The sequence below is a fragment of the Phyllobates terribilis genome, unplaced genomic scaffold (genome assembly GCF_046119375.1).
Source record: "Phyllobates terribilis strain yellow unplaced genomic scaffold, ASM4611937v1 Scaffold_7__3_contigs__length_470593459, whole genome shotgun sequence".
Taxonomy (NCBI): Eukaryota; Metazoa; Chordata; class Amphibia; order Anura; family Dendrobatidae; genus Phyllobates; species Phyllobates terribilis.
This window is the reverse complement of record NW_027362767.1, coordinates 159,509,300-159,525,328: the sequence shown is the minus strand read 5'-3', so window position 1 is coordinate 159,525,328 and position 16,029 is coordinate 159,509,300. Positions and strand designations below refer to the sequence as shown.

General features: G+C 41.7%; 1 protein-coding gene across 1 annotated transcript; it reads left to right on the top strand.

The window, feature by feature from the left end:
* The first annotated feature begins 492 nt into the window (after positions 1-492).
* Positions 493-12,428, top strand: LOC141155411 (fibrinogen-like protein 1). Its single transcript, XM_073642277.1, has 7 exons — positions 493-692; positions 9,070-9,148; positions 9,816-9,837; positions 10,011-10,102; positions 11,457-11,577; positions 11,846-12,031; positions 12,127-12,428. Exons 1-7 carry the CDS (start codon positions 493-495, stop codon positions 12,426-12,428), a joined length of 1,002 nt encoding a protein of 333 aa, XP_073498378.1.
* Positions 12,429-16,029: the final 3,601 nt, after the last annotated feature.

The following is a 16,029-nucleotide window of genomic DNA, read 5'->3' as shown; positions in this document are numbered from 1 at the left end:
CCTGGGCAAGGACCGGGCCTAGCCCGCGACTACATCCACCCTGCACAGTGGCCCGGCTTCCGAGTACCCCAACTCTCAGGGTGGGCTAGAGAGTGGGGGAGGGGAAGGAGAGGCGTCCCCTAGTCCCACCGACTCGGACGCATTATTATCATCCATCTCTCTCTCTCCTCCACCCGGGCGTCACACAACTTGGCGTAGTCGGCAGGATTGCGTGGCCGCAGCAACGGAAGAGGATTGCCCATTGCTACCGGGTACTGCGCGCCTTTATACCTCAGACTGTCGTTTTCCACTTAAATGTCCGGAGGGGGGCCTGTCAGCCTACTGCCCTGGAGCCACCCCGAAAAGAGGAGGGAACGAGGAAAACCACTAGGTGCGGCCATAACAGTCCAAGACTCACCATACTCAGGAGCAGTCATTGACGCTGCTGAGGTAAGTCTACCGGAGCCTTCCGAACCCGGCCCAGGTCCTACTCCCGTCGGAGAGGAGGGAGGCATGATCCTGACCCCGGGGGAAGCAGAATTCCTTCGTAGGGAAACCCCGGAGCTTGCCCGATGGGTAGCTGAGGCCCAGCATGCGGCGTCCGCCGCGTGGCGGAGAGAGATGCTGCAGAGGATCCGGGCCCGCCGCCAAGGAGCAGCAACCAGCAACTCAGGCGGAAGAAGCAACGGAAGTTGCGTGCAGCCCAGGATCAGGTAAGAGTGATACCCCCGTCCCGGCTGCTGAGCCCACCGTGCCCCTCCTGGATCTGATGACGGAGTACCTGCTACCTGGCGTGGTAACTTGGGAGCAAGTCTTTGCCCCGGAGCTGGAAGCCTCCACCATCGCCGGAGGTCTGCATTGCCTCCCATCTCCCGTCTTGGAGGAACCTGTGCCTGCTATGGAATCCACCGACCCCAACCCGGACTGGTCCGCACTCCCCGAGGACCTGCAGCAACCCCTGCTGTCACCGCTACCCGCACCTCCAGTCACCTTGCCGGCGGCTGAGGAGTTGACCTGGGACAACCAGGGGGGGGACCTGATGGGCTTCCCCCGGGAGACACGGGCTGAAGCGCGGAGGAGGAGCGAACTGTGTAGGCAGCAAATCCTCCAGCTTGACCGGGAGCAACGGCAGAGGAAAGTTCGCTGAGAGCGCCATTAAGTGCGCACCAAGGCCGCAAAATCCAAGGCCCGCCATTAGGAGGCAGCCTGTCCAAGCCCCCGGGAGGAAGGGTAGATTGTCCGCTTCCACCAGGAGGCGGGATCGGGCTTCATTAGGAGTTCCCAGTTTGAGCACGACGTCTTTGTCAGCCGGCGGGACGTCGAGCCGCGACTAAGGAAGGGACACCCTGGCGGGAATTTCTTCCCAGGTGACTTTGTTTCGTACACCCGCCACCACGGGGTGCGGGGGTGGTACGCCCTGGATGTGCACAAAGTGTCCAGGAGTGACGCCCCCTTGCGCTCGACAGTGGAGGACCGGTCAGCCTCCATTGGGAGGAATGAACCTTTTCCCCGGTGGGGATCTATGGAGTAAGGGCCCCGGCGGCTGTAACCTTTTCAGTTAAACTGTTTATGTTTTGATAATGTTTTTCTCCCGGTTTAAAGGGACAATTGTCCCTGCGGACTAGCAGTAGACAGACTCTTTTACTTCTTGTAAATAGTTTGCATCTATTTAGGTGCTCCCTATTGGTTTTATACGAAACCGCTTTACTTCTACCTCAGACCTCAGAAGAAAAACCTGTCTGGCGTGGCTCTCCTGGATGTCCAACTCGGGATCTTCATGCAATGCAGCCACCCCAGGGCCTACGTTGAGGGTTTGGGACAGGTCCCTCTTGCTTCTGAAACTGACTCTTTCATACTGCACTTTAATTAGTCTGTCTATATGCATTATGTCTCTGTGATGTTTTTATACTTGTGTATATTTTTGTACTATTTAAAGTTTGCATCGTTTAACAAAAAGTGCCTCGCATAATGGGAAGATTGTTGAATTGTTATGCCAAAAATATAAAAAGTCTGTACCAGGTTTTGCTCTCATTGCAGCCCGCTGACGTGCTGTGTTTCTCCAGGGGGGAATGTGGCGCCCCTGAGTGTTCGATCGCCACAGGGGTACTGCATCTCTTTAATGAGGTGTGGTATCTCTTCTTCAAGGTAAGGATGGTGTAATGGTCAGGACCCCACCTCTGCATCCAACACTACACCTCTCCCACCTGAGGGGGGCTTATAGGCACCAGGGTACTGCCCCAGCCGGGATAAGAGGAGATGGGGGGAACCAAAAGATAGGGGGACCTGGTAGTAGGTGAGGGTGGAGGACGCACATTTAGGTTACACAACAAAAATTCATATTTAATAAACAGCCATCTTGGGCTTATGGTCTTTAATTGTGATCTTCATCACTGAACGTGGCTTTCTGTGTGAGCCTGCTGTTGATGGGGACACGGTCCTAGTGCTCTGGCCTTGAGGCGATGAGCGGGCTAGAGTTAACGGCTGTCTCTACCCAGTCAAGGTCCCTACCCAAGAAGGCCTGGAGCGGAGCGGAGAAGTAAAGCTCCGCAGGGAAAAGGATCCCAGGGGGATGCAGACGGAGCAGTATACACCACCTGTTCTCACTATTCTGGCCTAGCCAGAGGGACTCCTGCTGCAAAAGGGGTACCGGCCACCGTTATCTGACTCTGTCACTTTAAGTCTTAGTCGGAGAAGCCCGGAGGCTCAGTGGATCCCACCGGGTAACGGACGGAGCGGAGTTGCCACCTGTACCCTTGTTCTGTGCATAGTCCAGAGGGAGACCCGGCCTTAGTACACATACCACACACGGACAGGAGAGGACCTAGTGGGAAAAGTCTAGGAACACTCTGGTGCGGGGTCCTGACCAAAGCACCTGAACTACTCGGAGGTTGTCGACCCCCGATCCTGGTGGCCGCAGCGTGCCGTGAGCAGCAGGGAGAAGCCTTGCGGCTGTACATTCTACCGTGAGTAAAGCTTGGAAGAATAGCCCTATGGCCTCCGGTTTCTTATTGCAACGCGGCACCGCACGACACCGCACCACAGCTCCCACTACAATTCCCATCCTCCTGTCTCCTCTGCCCTGAGGCCCTGCTCTGCCTGTGGGGAGTAGTACCATCTGCTGCTGCCACGGGCGTCACAGTAACAAGAGAAATTGCACAATGCAGTTTGTTGTGCAATTTCTCCTGAGTATGCCAAAACCCCATATGTGGGGAAAAAACACAGTTTGGGCGCACGGCAATGTTCAGAATGGAAGGAGCACTGTGCGACTTTTTGAATGCAAAATTGGTTGGAATCGAGAGCCGACGCCATGTTGTGTTTGGAGAGCCCCTGATGCACCGAAACAGTGGAACCCCCCCCCCCAAGTGACCCCATTTTGGAAACTAGACCCCTCAACGATTTTATCAAAGGGAATGTGAACATTTTGAACCCAGAGGTACGACACAGAATTTGATAACAATAGGTCGTCATTTTGAATAAGTTATCATTAGTTTTGAGCGCAAGTGCTCGCTACTTGAGTTTGCGGCGGGTACTCGGGTATTCACCAAGTATCGCAGGTGATCGAGTGACATGCTCGAGTCCCCGCCCTGCATGTTTCACAGTTGGTAGAAACCCAAAATAACATGCACGGATTGCCCGTGCATGGCAGGCAATCCCCGCATGCTTTCTGGCTGTATAACAGCCACAAAGCATATGGGGCGGAGACTCGAGCATGTCACTCGAGCACCCCTGATACTCGGTGCATAACCGAGCACCCGATGCAAACTCAAGTAGCGAGCACTTGCGCTCAACACTAATTGCCATATTGTCGTCATTTGCTGACAATTTTTTTTTTCCTTTGAAAAAATCCCAACATCAACACAACCCTAACCCCAACCCTAATACAACCCACTCTAGCACAATCCTAACCCCAACTGTAATACAAACATAGCCCTAGCACAACCCTAACCCTAGCACAACCCTAACCCTAGCACAACCCTAACCCTATCACATCCCTAACCCTAGCACAACCCTAACCCTAGCACAATCCAAACCCTAGCACAACCCTTACCCTAACACAACTCTAACACAACCCTAACCCAACCCTAACACTAGCAGAACCCTAACCCTAGCACAACCCTAAACCTAGAGTTTATTTTTTACGTCGTTCCTCGTGCGTTATAAGTGATTAGACGACTTTATTCCTCGGGTCGGTGCGATTACAGTGATACCAGATTTATATCGGGTTTTTCTGTTTGGCTGCTGTCACACACTAAAAGACACCTTTTTTGCAAAAAAAAATTTTTTCGCAGCACTATATTTTGAGAGCTATCATTTTTCCATATTTCTGCCGACAGAGTCATATGAGGGCTTATTTTTTGTGGGACGAGTTGACATTTTTAAAAAACAGAAATTTACCATGTGGTAAAGGTGATAAGGCAGCTTTATTCTTTGTGTCAGTATGATTACAGCGATACCACATTCATATATTTTTTTTAATGTTTTGTCACTTTTGCACAATAAAATTTTATAGAAAGTAGAATTATTTTTGGATCGATTAATTCTGAGATGTATACGTTTTTTATTTTTCTACTGATGGAGCTGTATGGCAGCTTTTTTTTTTTACGGGACAAGATGACGTTTTCAGTTATACCATTTTTATTTATATTTGACTTAAAACAAAAAAAAAAAAAAAAACTTGTTCTACCAAAAACCAAAATGGGTAATGTATGATGTTCTCTTGTTAAATGCACAACTTTTTAAATCAAGATTTTCCAGGTGAAAGTTGAGAATGTGCAGTGAATATTCCACACAGTCGTTTTTCCAGTCTGCATTGTGTGTTGTGTTTGCTTAAGTTTCATCCCATTATGAAAGGCTCATTGTCTTTCATTCAACTTTCAAGTTTATTTTTTCGGACACAAAACAAGACTAGACGGGCTGTTATTATCCACAAGAAAAATGTTTTCATTTAGATGTTCTTGGGAGTTTTAGACACTCAGCATTGAACTTTTGGAGAACTAAAGACAATGTAAAAAAATGCTCAATAAATTAGATGGGAGTTAAAAACCATTTTAACAACAGTCTCTGCTTTCCTTTTTTCCTGCGCTTCTGGTGGCAGCTTGACTTTGGCGCACGTTCTGACATATCATACATCAAGGCTAAGCCGCCGCCGAAAGCACTTGGGTAGTGTGAAGACAAAACTTCCAGAGTGGGTGCCTTAAGAAGGTAGCTGGGGGCTGGCACTGAGCTGTGCCGATAGGGACTGGTGAAGGGCTAGTTCAGTATGATTTTTTTGTTGTTTTTATTGACTTCCTGACACATTGGCTCATTATGCTTTGGCAACAGGAGACCTCAGCGCATAATAAATTGCTTTTTTAATGGCAGTAGGGGCTCACTCAAATATGGCCAAAAAGCACTGGAGTCAGAAATGGACACTGCACTTTCTGCGTATAAAAGGTATGAGTCCTGATCCTTGCAGATCAGAGTTTCTTCTGCAATGGTCTCCATTGTTGGAGCCAGTGGCGTAACCTGAAAGTCATGTGCCCCAATGGAAAAACACCAACGGGGCCTCCAGCTATTGCAAGCCTTTAATAGTAATGGTCTTTTCATGTGGCCCGAAGGGACATTTTTAGACCCTCTAGGTTCCAGGGCCTGGGTGCAATTGCAACCCCTGCACCTATTCTAGTTGTGCACCAGGTTGGAGCTGTTTCCTCACTCCTGATCTCATGGTTACACCTGCTATGCCGGCACCCTCCTGCCTGCAGAAAAAGTATAATCCTCGAAATGCAACTTGAGCTGCTTCACAATGAGTCAATTTGGCAAGTGTCCTCAATTTTTTTGTTATTAAATTATTTGTTGAATAAATTTCAAACATGTCACAAGAGGTGAGAGAATTTATTCTTGTAAAATTTAATTGTACTCAAATTTTGTGAAAATATGCATGCCGGAGAATACAGATTTTTTGCAATTATCTACATGTGAATTCAGCAAAATGTTGTCCAGTTGCGGTCACCATTTTACTGAACAGTAGAGGGCTGACAAAAAGTTGGAAAGAAAAAGGCAGCTGAGGGTCTGTTGAAGACCACCGTGCTTGTCATTACAGAACGCCCTTGAAACCCAACCTGTGGTATCGCTGTAAATGGCACAAGCGATCCGACAATCACAGGTGTAAGTCCCCTTAAGGGCTCTAACAAGTACAGTGAAAAGTAAAAAAATACATTTTAAAAAATCTAAAAAAAAAAGTTCAAATCAACAACTTTTACCCAATAAAATAAAGATAATAAAACATTTAAAAAAGAAATACACATACAGTACAGACCAAAAGTTTGGACACACCTTCTCATTTAAAGATTTTTCTGTATGTTCTTGACTATGAAAATTGTACATTCACACTGAAGGCATCAAAACTATGAATAGACACATGTGGAATTATATACGTAACAAAAAAGTGTGAAACACCTGAAAATATGTCTTATATTCTAGGTTCTTCAAAGTAGCCACCTTTTGCTTTGATGACTGCATTGCACACTCTTGGCATTATCTTGATGAGCTTCAAGAGGTAGTCACCGGAAAAGGTTTTCACTTCACAGGTGTGCCCTGTCAGGTTTAATAAGTGGGATTTCTTGTTTTATAAATGGGGTTGGGACCATCAGTTGTGTTGTGCAGAAGTCAGGTGGATACACAGCTGATAGTCCTACTGAATAGACTGTTAGAATTTGTATTATTGCAAGAAAAAAGCAGCTAAGTAAAGAAAAACGAGTGGCCATCATTACTTTAAGAAATGAAGGTCAGTCAGTCCGAAAAATTGGGCAAACTTTGAAAGTGTCCCCAAGTGCAGTTGCAAAAACCATCAAGCGCTACAAAGAAACTGGCTCACATGAGGACCGCCCCAGGAAAGGAAGACCAAGAGTCACCTCTGCTTCTGAGGATAAGTTTATCCGAGTCACCAGCCTCAGAAATCACAGGTTAACAGCAGCTCAGATTAGAGACCAGGTCAATGCCACACAGAGTTCTAGCAGCAGACACATCTCTACAACAACTGTTAAGAGGAGACTTTGTGCAGCAGGCCTTTATGGTAAAATAGCTGCTAGGAAACCACTGCTAAGGACAGGCAACAAGCAGAAGAGACTTGTTTGGGCTAAAGAACACAAGGAATGGACATTAGACCAGTAGAAATCTGTGCTTTGGTCTGATGAGTCCAAATTTGAGATCTTTGGTTCCAACCACCGTGTCTTTGTGCGACGCAGAAAAGGTGAACGGATGGACTCTACATGCCTGGTTCCCACCGTGAATCATGGAGGAGGAGGTGTGATGGTGTGGGGGTGCTTTGCTGGTGACACTGTTGGGGATTTATTCAAGACTGAAGGCATACTGAACCAGTGTGGCTACCACAGCATCTTGCAGCGGCATGCTATTCCATCCGGTTTGCGTTTAGTTGGACCATCATTTATTTTTCAACAGGACAATGACCCCAAACACACCTCCAGGCTGTGTAAGGGCTATTTGACCAAGTAGGAGAGTGATGGGGTGCTACGCCAGATGACCGGGCCTCCACAGTCACCAGACCTGAACCCAATCGAGATGGTTTGTGGTGAGCTGGACCGCACAGTGAAGGCAAAAGGGCCAACAAGTGCTAAGAATCTCTGGGAACTCCTTCAAGATTGTTGGAAGACCATTTCCAGTGACTACCTCTTGAAGCTCATCAAGAGAATGCCAAGAATGTGCAAAGGAGTCATCAAAGCAAAAGGTGGCTACTTTGAAGAACCTAGGAAATAAGACATATTTTCAGTTGTTTCACACTTTTTTATTAAGTATATAATTCTACATGTGTTAATTCATAGTTTTGATGCCTTCAGTGTGAATGTACAATTTTCATAGTTATGAAAATACAGAAAAATCTTTAAATGAGAAGGTGTGTCCAAACTTTTGGTCTGTACTGTATGTGGTATCGCCACATCCAAAAAAGTCCGATCTATCAAAATATAAAAATAATTAACCCGATTGGTAAACACTGTAAACAGAAAAAATTAAAGAACGCCAAAATTCAGTTTTTTATGAAGCTGCAATATTCGAAAAAAATGCTGTAACAGGCGATCAAAATGTCAAATCTATCCCAAAATGGTATCAATAAAAACTTAATCTCACCCTGCAAAAAAATAAGCCATCACATTGCTCCATTGACTGAGAAATAAAAACTTTATGGGTCTCGGAAAATGACGACACAACACCCCAACCCCCCCCCCCTCATATTTTTTTCTGCATACTTCTTTTTTTTTTTTTTACCACTAAAATATTGAAAAACCTGGGCATGTTTGGTATCACTGTAATTGTACCTATGAGTAGAATCATATATCTTGATCATTTTTAACAGACAATGTACGTCGTTAAAACTATTTCCTGAAAACTATGTCAGAATTGTGTTTTTTTCACAATTTCACAGCACTTACATTTTTTTCCCGTTTTCCAGTACATTATGTGGTAAAATCAATGTGTTATTCAAAATTACAACTCGTCCTGCAAAAGACAAGCCGTCATATGGCTATGTGGACGGGAAAATAAAAAAGTTATGGGTCTGGGAAGATGGGGAGGAAAAAACTAAAACTGGCCACATCCAGAAGGGGTTAAACCTATATTATATACATTGTATATTTTAATTTGTAATTATCAAACTCTTTTTAGATTAGTTATTTTTTAGATATAATAAAAATAAAATAACATTTAGAAACAAAATGAAACCTTAAATTCACTGAGATATCAAAGCCTACAGAAGTGAGAAACTAAAATGTTAATGTCCTAATTGTGTGATAAATAAGAGCGATAATGAAGTTTCTGCCACCGGATTTGCAAGTTTTTGACTCCACCTTCTACTTTGGGCTATAAAAAGGGACGGAAGTGATGAGAAGTTCATTGTACTCGGCTCAGTTGTAGGTGATCTGGACTTTGGCTTCTTTGAGTTAGAATTGCAAGAAGAATTGTCTTTCTTACTAAACTCTCTATTAAGTAATGCATGTTACACTTTTTACAAATTGTCTAATTTCTAAAAAATCTGATGTGCCTTATATTTTGAGAATTTTTATCATTATTCAAATTAACTTGCATTTTTACCTTTTTTAGGAATAGAACCATGGCGGCCATAAACATATTCATGTGTCTCTTTTTAGTAAGCAATTATTGCCTCCTAACTGTATCACAGGTGAGTACCTTGATTTTTTTGAAATATCATAGGAAATTGAAAGCAATTTTATTTTAATTTTTTTTTAAAGATTTAATGAATTGTAATTTTTAAGAAATATAGAATTTAAGAAAATTAAATCCTTTAGATTTAGTAAATAAAAATGCTATAACTCTTTAATTGAAAAGTTTTATTATAGCAAATTAGGTAAAAAACTGGTTTATAAATGGGACAAAGGAAAATACATCAGTAGTATGAATATACATGTATATATGAAGAGGCAATGCTTAAAGAGGTATTTTCATAGGATAGGGAACAGCTCTTCAATCGTTGGGCTCCGACCGACATGGCCGTTATGATCCTGAGAACTGGGTCGCTGAAGAGCCCCGTATTATTGGGCAGCAATAGTCAATCATGAGCACTGTTGCTCTTCTCACTTTCATTGGATGCTGATGATTCATGGTGGTATCAAATGTCCTGTAATAGGTGAAATGTTAGGGCACTAGAGTAGTGCAAATAGACTAAAAGAACGCAATCACCTCAAAAAGATTGGCGGGAATCCACTAAAACCAAGTCTTATCCTGTTGGGTGAATTCAAAAACATACATTTTTTAATTATATTTTTTATATACAGTAAGTGATGCTTCTAAAATGTTTTAAATAATAATAATGTTTTTTTTGCTATCAGGCTCAGTCTCCAGTGGCTCAAGGTAAGATAGTCAAAATCTACAAATTTTTTAAATTTAGTTTTCAAGTGTAGAGATTGTAAAAATATATATAGAGTATATAGAATATAATGAATTGACATCAGTTATTGTATTTTCATAAGTTGATAATTTGTCTCTTTTTTAACACATTGTATTTCATTTCTTACTTTCGGTAGGATATGACTGCTCTAATATATGGGAAAGGAATCATACCGCTACCAGTGGAATATACATGATCAAACCGAGAAATGCCCAATTTGGTTTTCAGGTGAGACGGTAAAAATAATCCTGGCTGTTTTTTCAAGGTTAAAATGAGAAGGACTTTTACTCTTAAAATTTCAGCGCCTATATCCAATGATATTTTTATTTTCATTATTATTTTAATTTAAATTTTTTCTAAAAATTTTTTTTTTAAGGGATGAGCCCAAAATGACATTATTTTCATTTAAAATCTACTACAGACCTTTGGATCCCGCCCCAATTGCTATGAGCAAAGGTGTCCAAAATGACCATTTTGGTCTGGACGACAGGAGTAGTTTTCATCGTCTTTCTACATAGAGATGAAATAGAGCATTTTTAAGAGGATCTGTCACCATGTCAAAAGTAGGCAGCTTTTGTGCTTTTGTTCTTTTTTTAATCCCTCTGCCCCCATACTATTCATGATTTTTTTTATATTTAATCCACATTATTGATCAAGAGATAAGAGCAAATTTCTTTAGTGCACCTCCATCTCCAAGACTTGTCTCATGCTGCACCAGTTCTCTGGAATGCACTACCCCAGATGATCTGACTGATTCCTAGCCCCCACGTTTTTAAGCGTGCTTTAAAAACCCATCTCTTTAGACAAATCTATCACCTGAACTCTGTAACCCAACTCTCCCCCCTTCCCTCCTTCTAAATATTATTCAGAATCTGCTCCCTCCTATTCATCTGTCTCCACACCCTCCATGCACATGATAACTGCACTTGATTATTGCACTTGAACATACGGGCTGATGACCGGATCATGCAGCTTTATATGAACATCCCTATTCATTATAATGGCTGGACCTGAAATAACAAGCACTTCTCACCTATTGTGTCCCACTATTTCCTTGTAGATTGTAAGCAGCGAGCAGGTGTGGGCATGGATCCCCTGGGGCGTCTATTTATGAAGCTTTGTCCCCTTGGTAAAGACCCTAAAAATTACCACTAAATAAAAAGACCAAATCTCTGGATATGTTTGGCAGATTTTTTTTTAAACAAAAAGCTGAATACTCGGCGTAAAATTGGAATAAAATAGGAGAAAAATTTGGCCCTTTTGACCTGGTGACAGATCCTCTGTAAACAGCTTCTTGTACTCATTCAGCATAATGGCCTGGTTTTCTATGGAGTGGAGTGCATGCTCCTCCGGCTCTTAGTCTAAGAACATGGTTGGGGGACAAATTTGGAAATTTTCCATCCTAGAGTTAGACCCCACCTTGGAGTATGGTAAAATGGTGACCGTCAATGGGCCACAAACTTAGAAATCTTCAGTAAACGTACAATTTTCTATGTATCGTTAAGGTAGAAATAATTTGAAATGTCATTTTTGATTCATTATTCTAAGATTTACATTTATGATCTTTATTCTCCCCGTTTAGGTTTACTGTGAAATGTCTGGAAGTGGCGGCTGGACTCTTATCCAAAACCACAATGGAGAAGATCATTTAGACTTTTATGCAACATGGATAGAGTATGAGAACGGATTCGGAAGACTTCAAGGTAAAGTGGGCATCAGAATGGAGGAAAACGTTAACAACTATATGGGAATCACTTAAAGGGTTTTCATGCAGAGACAAAAGGGTTTCATGAATTTTGTATTTAGGATTATTTATGGGAATAAAATTTATTTTTTTATAAGTGGAAAAAGTTGATCTTTTACTAGAAACAGCCCTTTAGTGGAGATTTTCTGCTGTTGCCGGTTACTTATTGTATCACTACTGTTTACAATTTCTTTCCTCTATGTAATTGACTATTTTTCTTCTTAAAGGTGAACATTGGCTTGGACTCAAGAACATGTATGCCCTGACCCACCAGACACAAAGACGCTGCAAACTGCACATCAGCCTGGGGGACTTTGATGGGAATGAAGCCTACGCAGAATACAGATCCTTTAGCATAGGAGAGGCTAACAAATTCTATGAATTGTCAGCAGCAAATTATTCGGGTACAGCAGGTGAGCGGATCCAGAACAAATCCATAAAAAGTGTCAAAACCATAAAAAAATTGTTAAAGAAAGACGTAGAACATTTTCTCTATTTTCCATTGTAGGAGATGCTTTCCTTGGATTTCCAGACATTCCCGGGAGCAACCAGCATGGCAGCTATTTCAGCACTTGGGATAATTACCATGACAAGTGTCACCCATTATGTGGTAGCAGTGACATAAAGTATAGGAGCTGCAGTGACCAATATGGTGCAGGCTGGTGGTTTAACACCTGCGGATTGGCAAATCTGAACGGCGTTTGGCACGCGGCACCAGATTACCAACACTGGAGCACTTCTGTGTCGTGGCCATCGTGGAGATTTACAGATTCCTTGAAATTCAGTAAAATGTTTCTGATTCACTATTAGAGGAATTGTAATATTTAGCTGAATAGAATAATTTATTTGAGTCCTTAAAATCATTTCTACTGTAAATGTTCTCGTATTATTGCATTACTTTTTACTTGTAATATTTCTGCCTAATGTATTAAAGCTATCTAGAATATATTCTAGTAATGTGTCTTATTATAGTAGAAATGTGGGGTACACGCAAACACTGACAAGCCATGAGGTCTTATTAATGAAAACTAACAGTAAAATAGCCCTTGTTACCTAAAGCAACCAATCAGATGCCAGCTTTTATTTTGCAAGAGCAATTTAGGGAATACAAATTGTGCTCTGATTGGTTACTAGAAGATACTTTGGTATATAAGGCCCAAAGTATTCTCCTTTAGAACTGTTCATTTCCCTCCTTTTTGGCTGGCACAGAATCGGATAAGTATTCTGCTTTGAGCCTCCATCTTAAATTAGCCAGACATGAAACTAAGTGCATAGGCTTGCAGCCCGTGAATCTCCTAAATGTAAAGCTTATGTAAAAGGGTAATGGATGTACCTATAACATGACCATATGCGGCACATAATAATATGTTGTACATGGCCTCTAGAGTTCTCCCTTCTTCTGCGGTTTCAACTGTCCTATCGGTTCATGTTGGTTGTCGATCACCAGGACACCACATGTATAATGACAGGTAAGGTTATGTTTACATCAAGCCTACTGTCAGTGGCTTTGTGTGACGTTATGTTTGAAGTTATAGAAAATGGGATTTGGGCGAATACACTCATGAGGCCATTGACTGTAATGATGCAGACAGAGTCACTGTGCGCTCTGCTTGACATAATTTGTGGTCATATATACCTATTGAAGGCCACCTCCAAGATGTGGTCAACTGAGTCTTGGAGCCTTTTTCAGACAGGCGCATACATCCAAAAATTATGTCCAACACTGTGACTCTGTCTGCATCATTATAGTCAATGGCACCATCAGTGCACATGCCCGAGTCTCCTTATTCAGACATAAAGCCCTGATGGATCCACTGACCCTAGGCTGAAATGCGATATGAACATAACCTAACATTTACATTTATGTTAAAGCATCCTTAAGAAGAACCTTGGTAGCATCTGGGCATAGCTGCCTCAGCACTTATTCTCGGTCACTTGTACACACGGTTTTGGAAGTAACTCTGCACGGAGGTTGTTCCAAACATCATGGAGAACCAGCCATAAATCTTCTGTGTATGAGGCTTGTGCAGATCCTTCTGTCTCTTAATGTGATCCCAAGCAGACTTGATTATCTTGAGAATAGGGCTCAGTGGAGGACATATTATCACTTCAAGGACTTTTGCACATTTGATTCACATTGCATGAATTCTATGGAAATCAATTTTCCTGGCCAAATTGAAGCGAACTGCCCAGTTAGAATTTTGACACTTTTGCAGAGCAATAATTGCGCGCTCAAACATTTTCAGAGTATTTTTACTAATGAATGGAGATGATAAATACATTCAGGACCTTCATAAATGTATGGACTATCCTGTGAATATGCCATGAATTCATGAAATTAAAATACACTTTTAAAGTTGTGTGTTGAATGCGTCTGATATTGCAACCAATAATTGGTGGCGTATAAAAATTGTAGCATCTTTTTCACATAGTTTCTGAAATTTCCTCCAACGTTTCTTCAAAATGTGATTGTGAGGGCATGTGAGTGACCTGAGTGATGAAGACTTTAGGAGAAAAAATTGATGGTGCTAGTGTGATAAACTTGACTGTTTTTTTATCAATTCTGCAACATATGATAAGTAAACATTTTGGTGTAGCAGTCATTGGAAAATCAGATCAGACAGAGCTTACATTTCTAGAAACACTACAAGTCAAGTAAAAACAAGCTGAACATGCAGAAGTCTGAGTGAAATTTAGTAGAATGCAGATATGCAAGTGGAAGATTTGAAAAATGTCTTTAAATCATTGGTGCTGGCAAAATTGGAGGCTTAGGAAACAATACTAATTTTTAAGGTGGTTTGAGTAACAATTTTTTCAAGGTTGCACATCCCCTTGATAGTTTCAGAAAGAAAGAAGTGGCAAGGAACATAAGAGTGGTCATCCCAAGTAATTAGGCCAAGGGGCCAGGAACAGATCAGGAATCAAAACATAGTCCATCAACGTAACAATGGTTGCGCTATGGTAAGATAGTGGAACAGAAATTGCTACCTTGAGTGATGTTGTCTGCTGACTCTAAAATATCAGGGATTGTCTAAGAGTTGGAAGGTCTACCAGTTTTCAGATTGAAGACTTGTGGTTGCCCTTCTTTGGATTTTGTCTAGAAAATATGTTGATCTTTGACAATGAGTTTCTCTATTTCCTCTTCCCTTCAAGTGATTCACTGATAGACACAGAATAGGATGTTCAGCCAAATAAAACATTTGGCCTGGCAGGTCCTATAGCTGTGTCTTCCTATGGTTTGATCTCCTACTTGGTGCTTAGACATGCTACTGTTGCTGATTTGACATTTTAGATGAACTTATAGTTTTTTGAGTACTTCACTGGTTGTTTTTTTTCATTATAACTTGAAGAGTGAGTTCTTGCAGATAATGGACATTGACCTTGAAGAAGAATGTCCAAAAACTTTTCTCCCCATCCACAGGCACTTACGTCCAGGGTCAACAGCACTTCTGGATCAGGATTCCAAAAACACCTCTGCTTAGGTTAATTGGTTTTATTCAGCAATTTAAGGATTCGTTCACTAGATATGGAATAATAATTTGTTCCAGGTTGATGAACTTGAGTTTTAAAGAATTCAAGTAGAAAGGATACCAAGTTACTGATGGAATACAGAATGTAGGAGGATGAACATGGATTTTCTGGTGGAACGAACATCTTTTCTCCCTACTAGAGATTCGTTTCTCTCTTTTCTGTAGGAAGGAAGCAGATATTTTTAAGTTTAGGATCAATCTTATATTTTGAGGAAATGATTCAGTCCTTCTAATATCTTTTTTTTTAGGGAAATGGAAAAATTTGCTGTTAGAACAAAAGTAAATCTCGATAAGGAATGATTGCATTAACCGGAAGTTTCAAAGACACCACTACTTCCACCATAAACTTTGTGAACAGTATTGGTGGTGATGGTATCTCAAATGGCAAGTGTATGCATACTAATGAATTGTCTGCCCATCTTGAAGAATGGCAAATACCAAGAATTTTTGAGTGAAATTTTTCTAATGTGTACGGGAACCCTTAAGCACTAACAGGTGACATCTGGGAAGGGAGCAATTACTTTTTTTTCATATCATTGTAATAATTTCAACTGTCATAAATATAGATTTAACCATTTCAATATTCTGAGGGTAAAACAAAAATTCTGCCAAAAACAATATGGGTGTTTTGGTGATTTACGTTATGGTCACTGTTGTGGGCAAAAGTCTCCTGTTAAATAACCAAATTAGGAAATCAAGATTTTCCATAGGAAATGAGGTTTAAGATGTGCCCTGAATATTCTGCATAATGGCTTTTCCAGTTTGTTTGGTATATTGTGTTGGTTTTAGTTTTGTGTTGCTTTCAAAGGTTCAGCTTTTCCAGTTTGTGGTGTCAGAGACAAAACAAAACGGGATGCCATTGTCCAAAACAGAAACTTTCA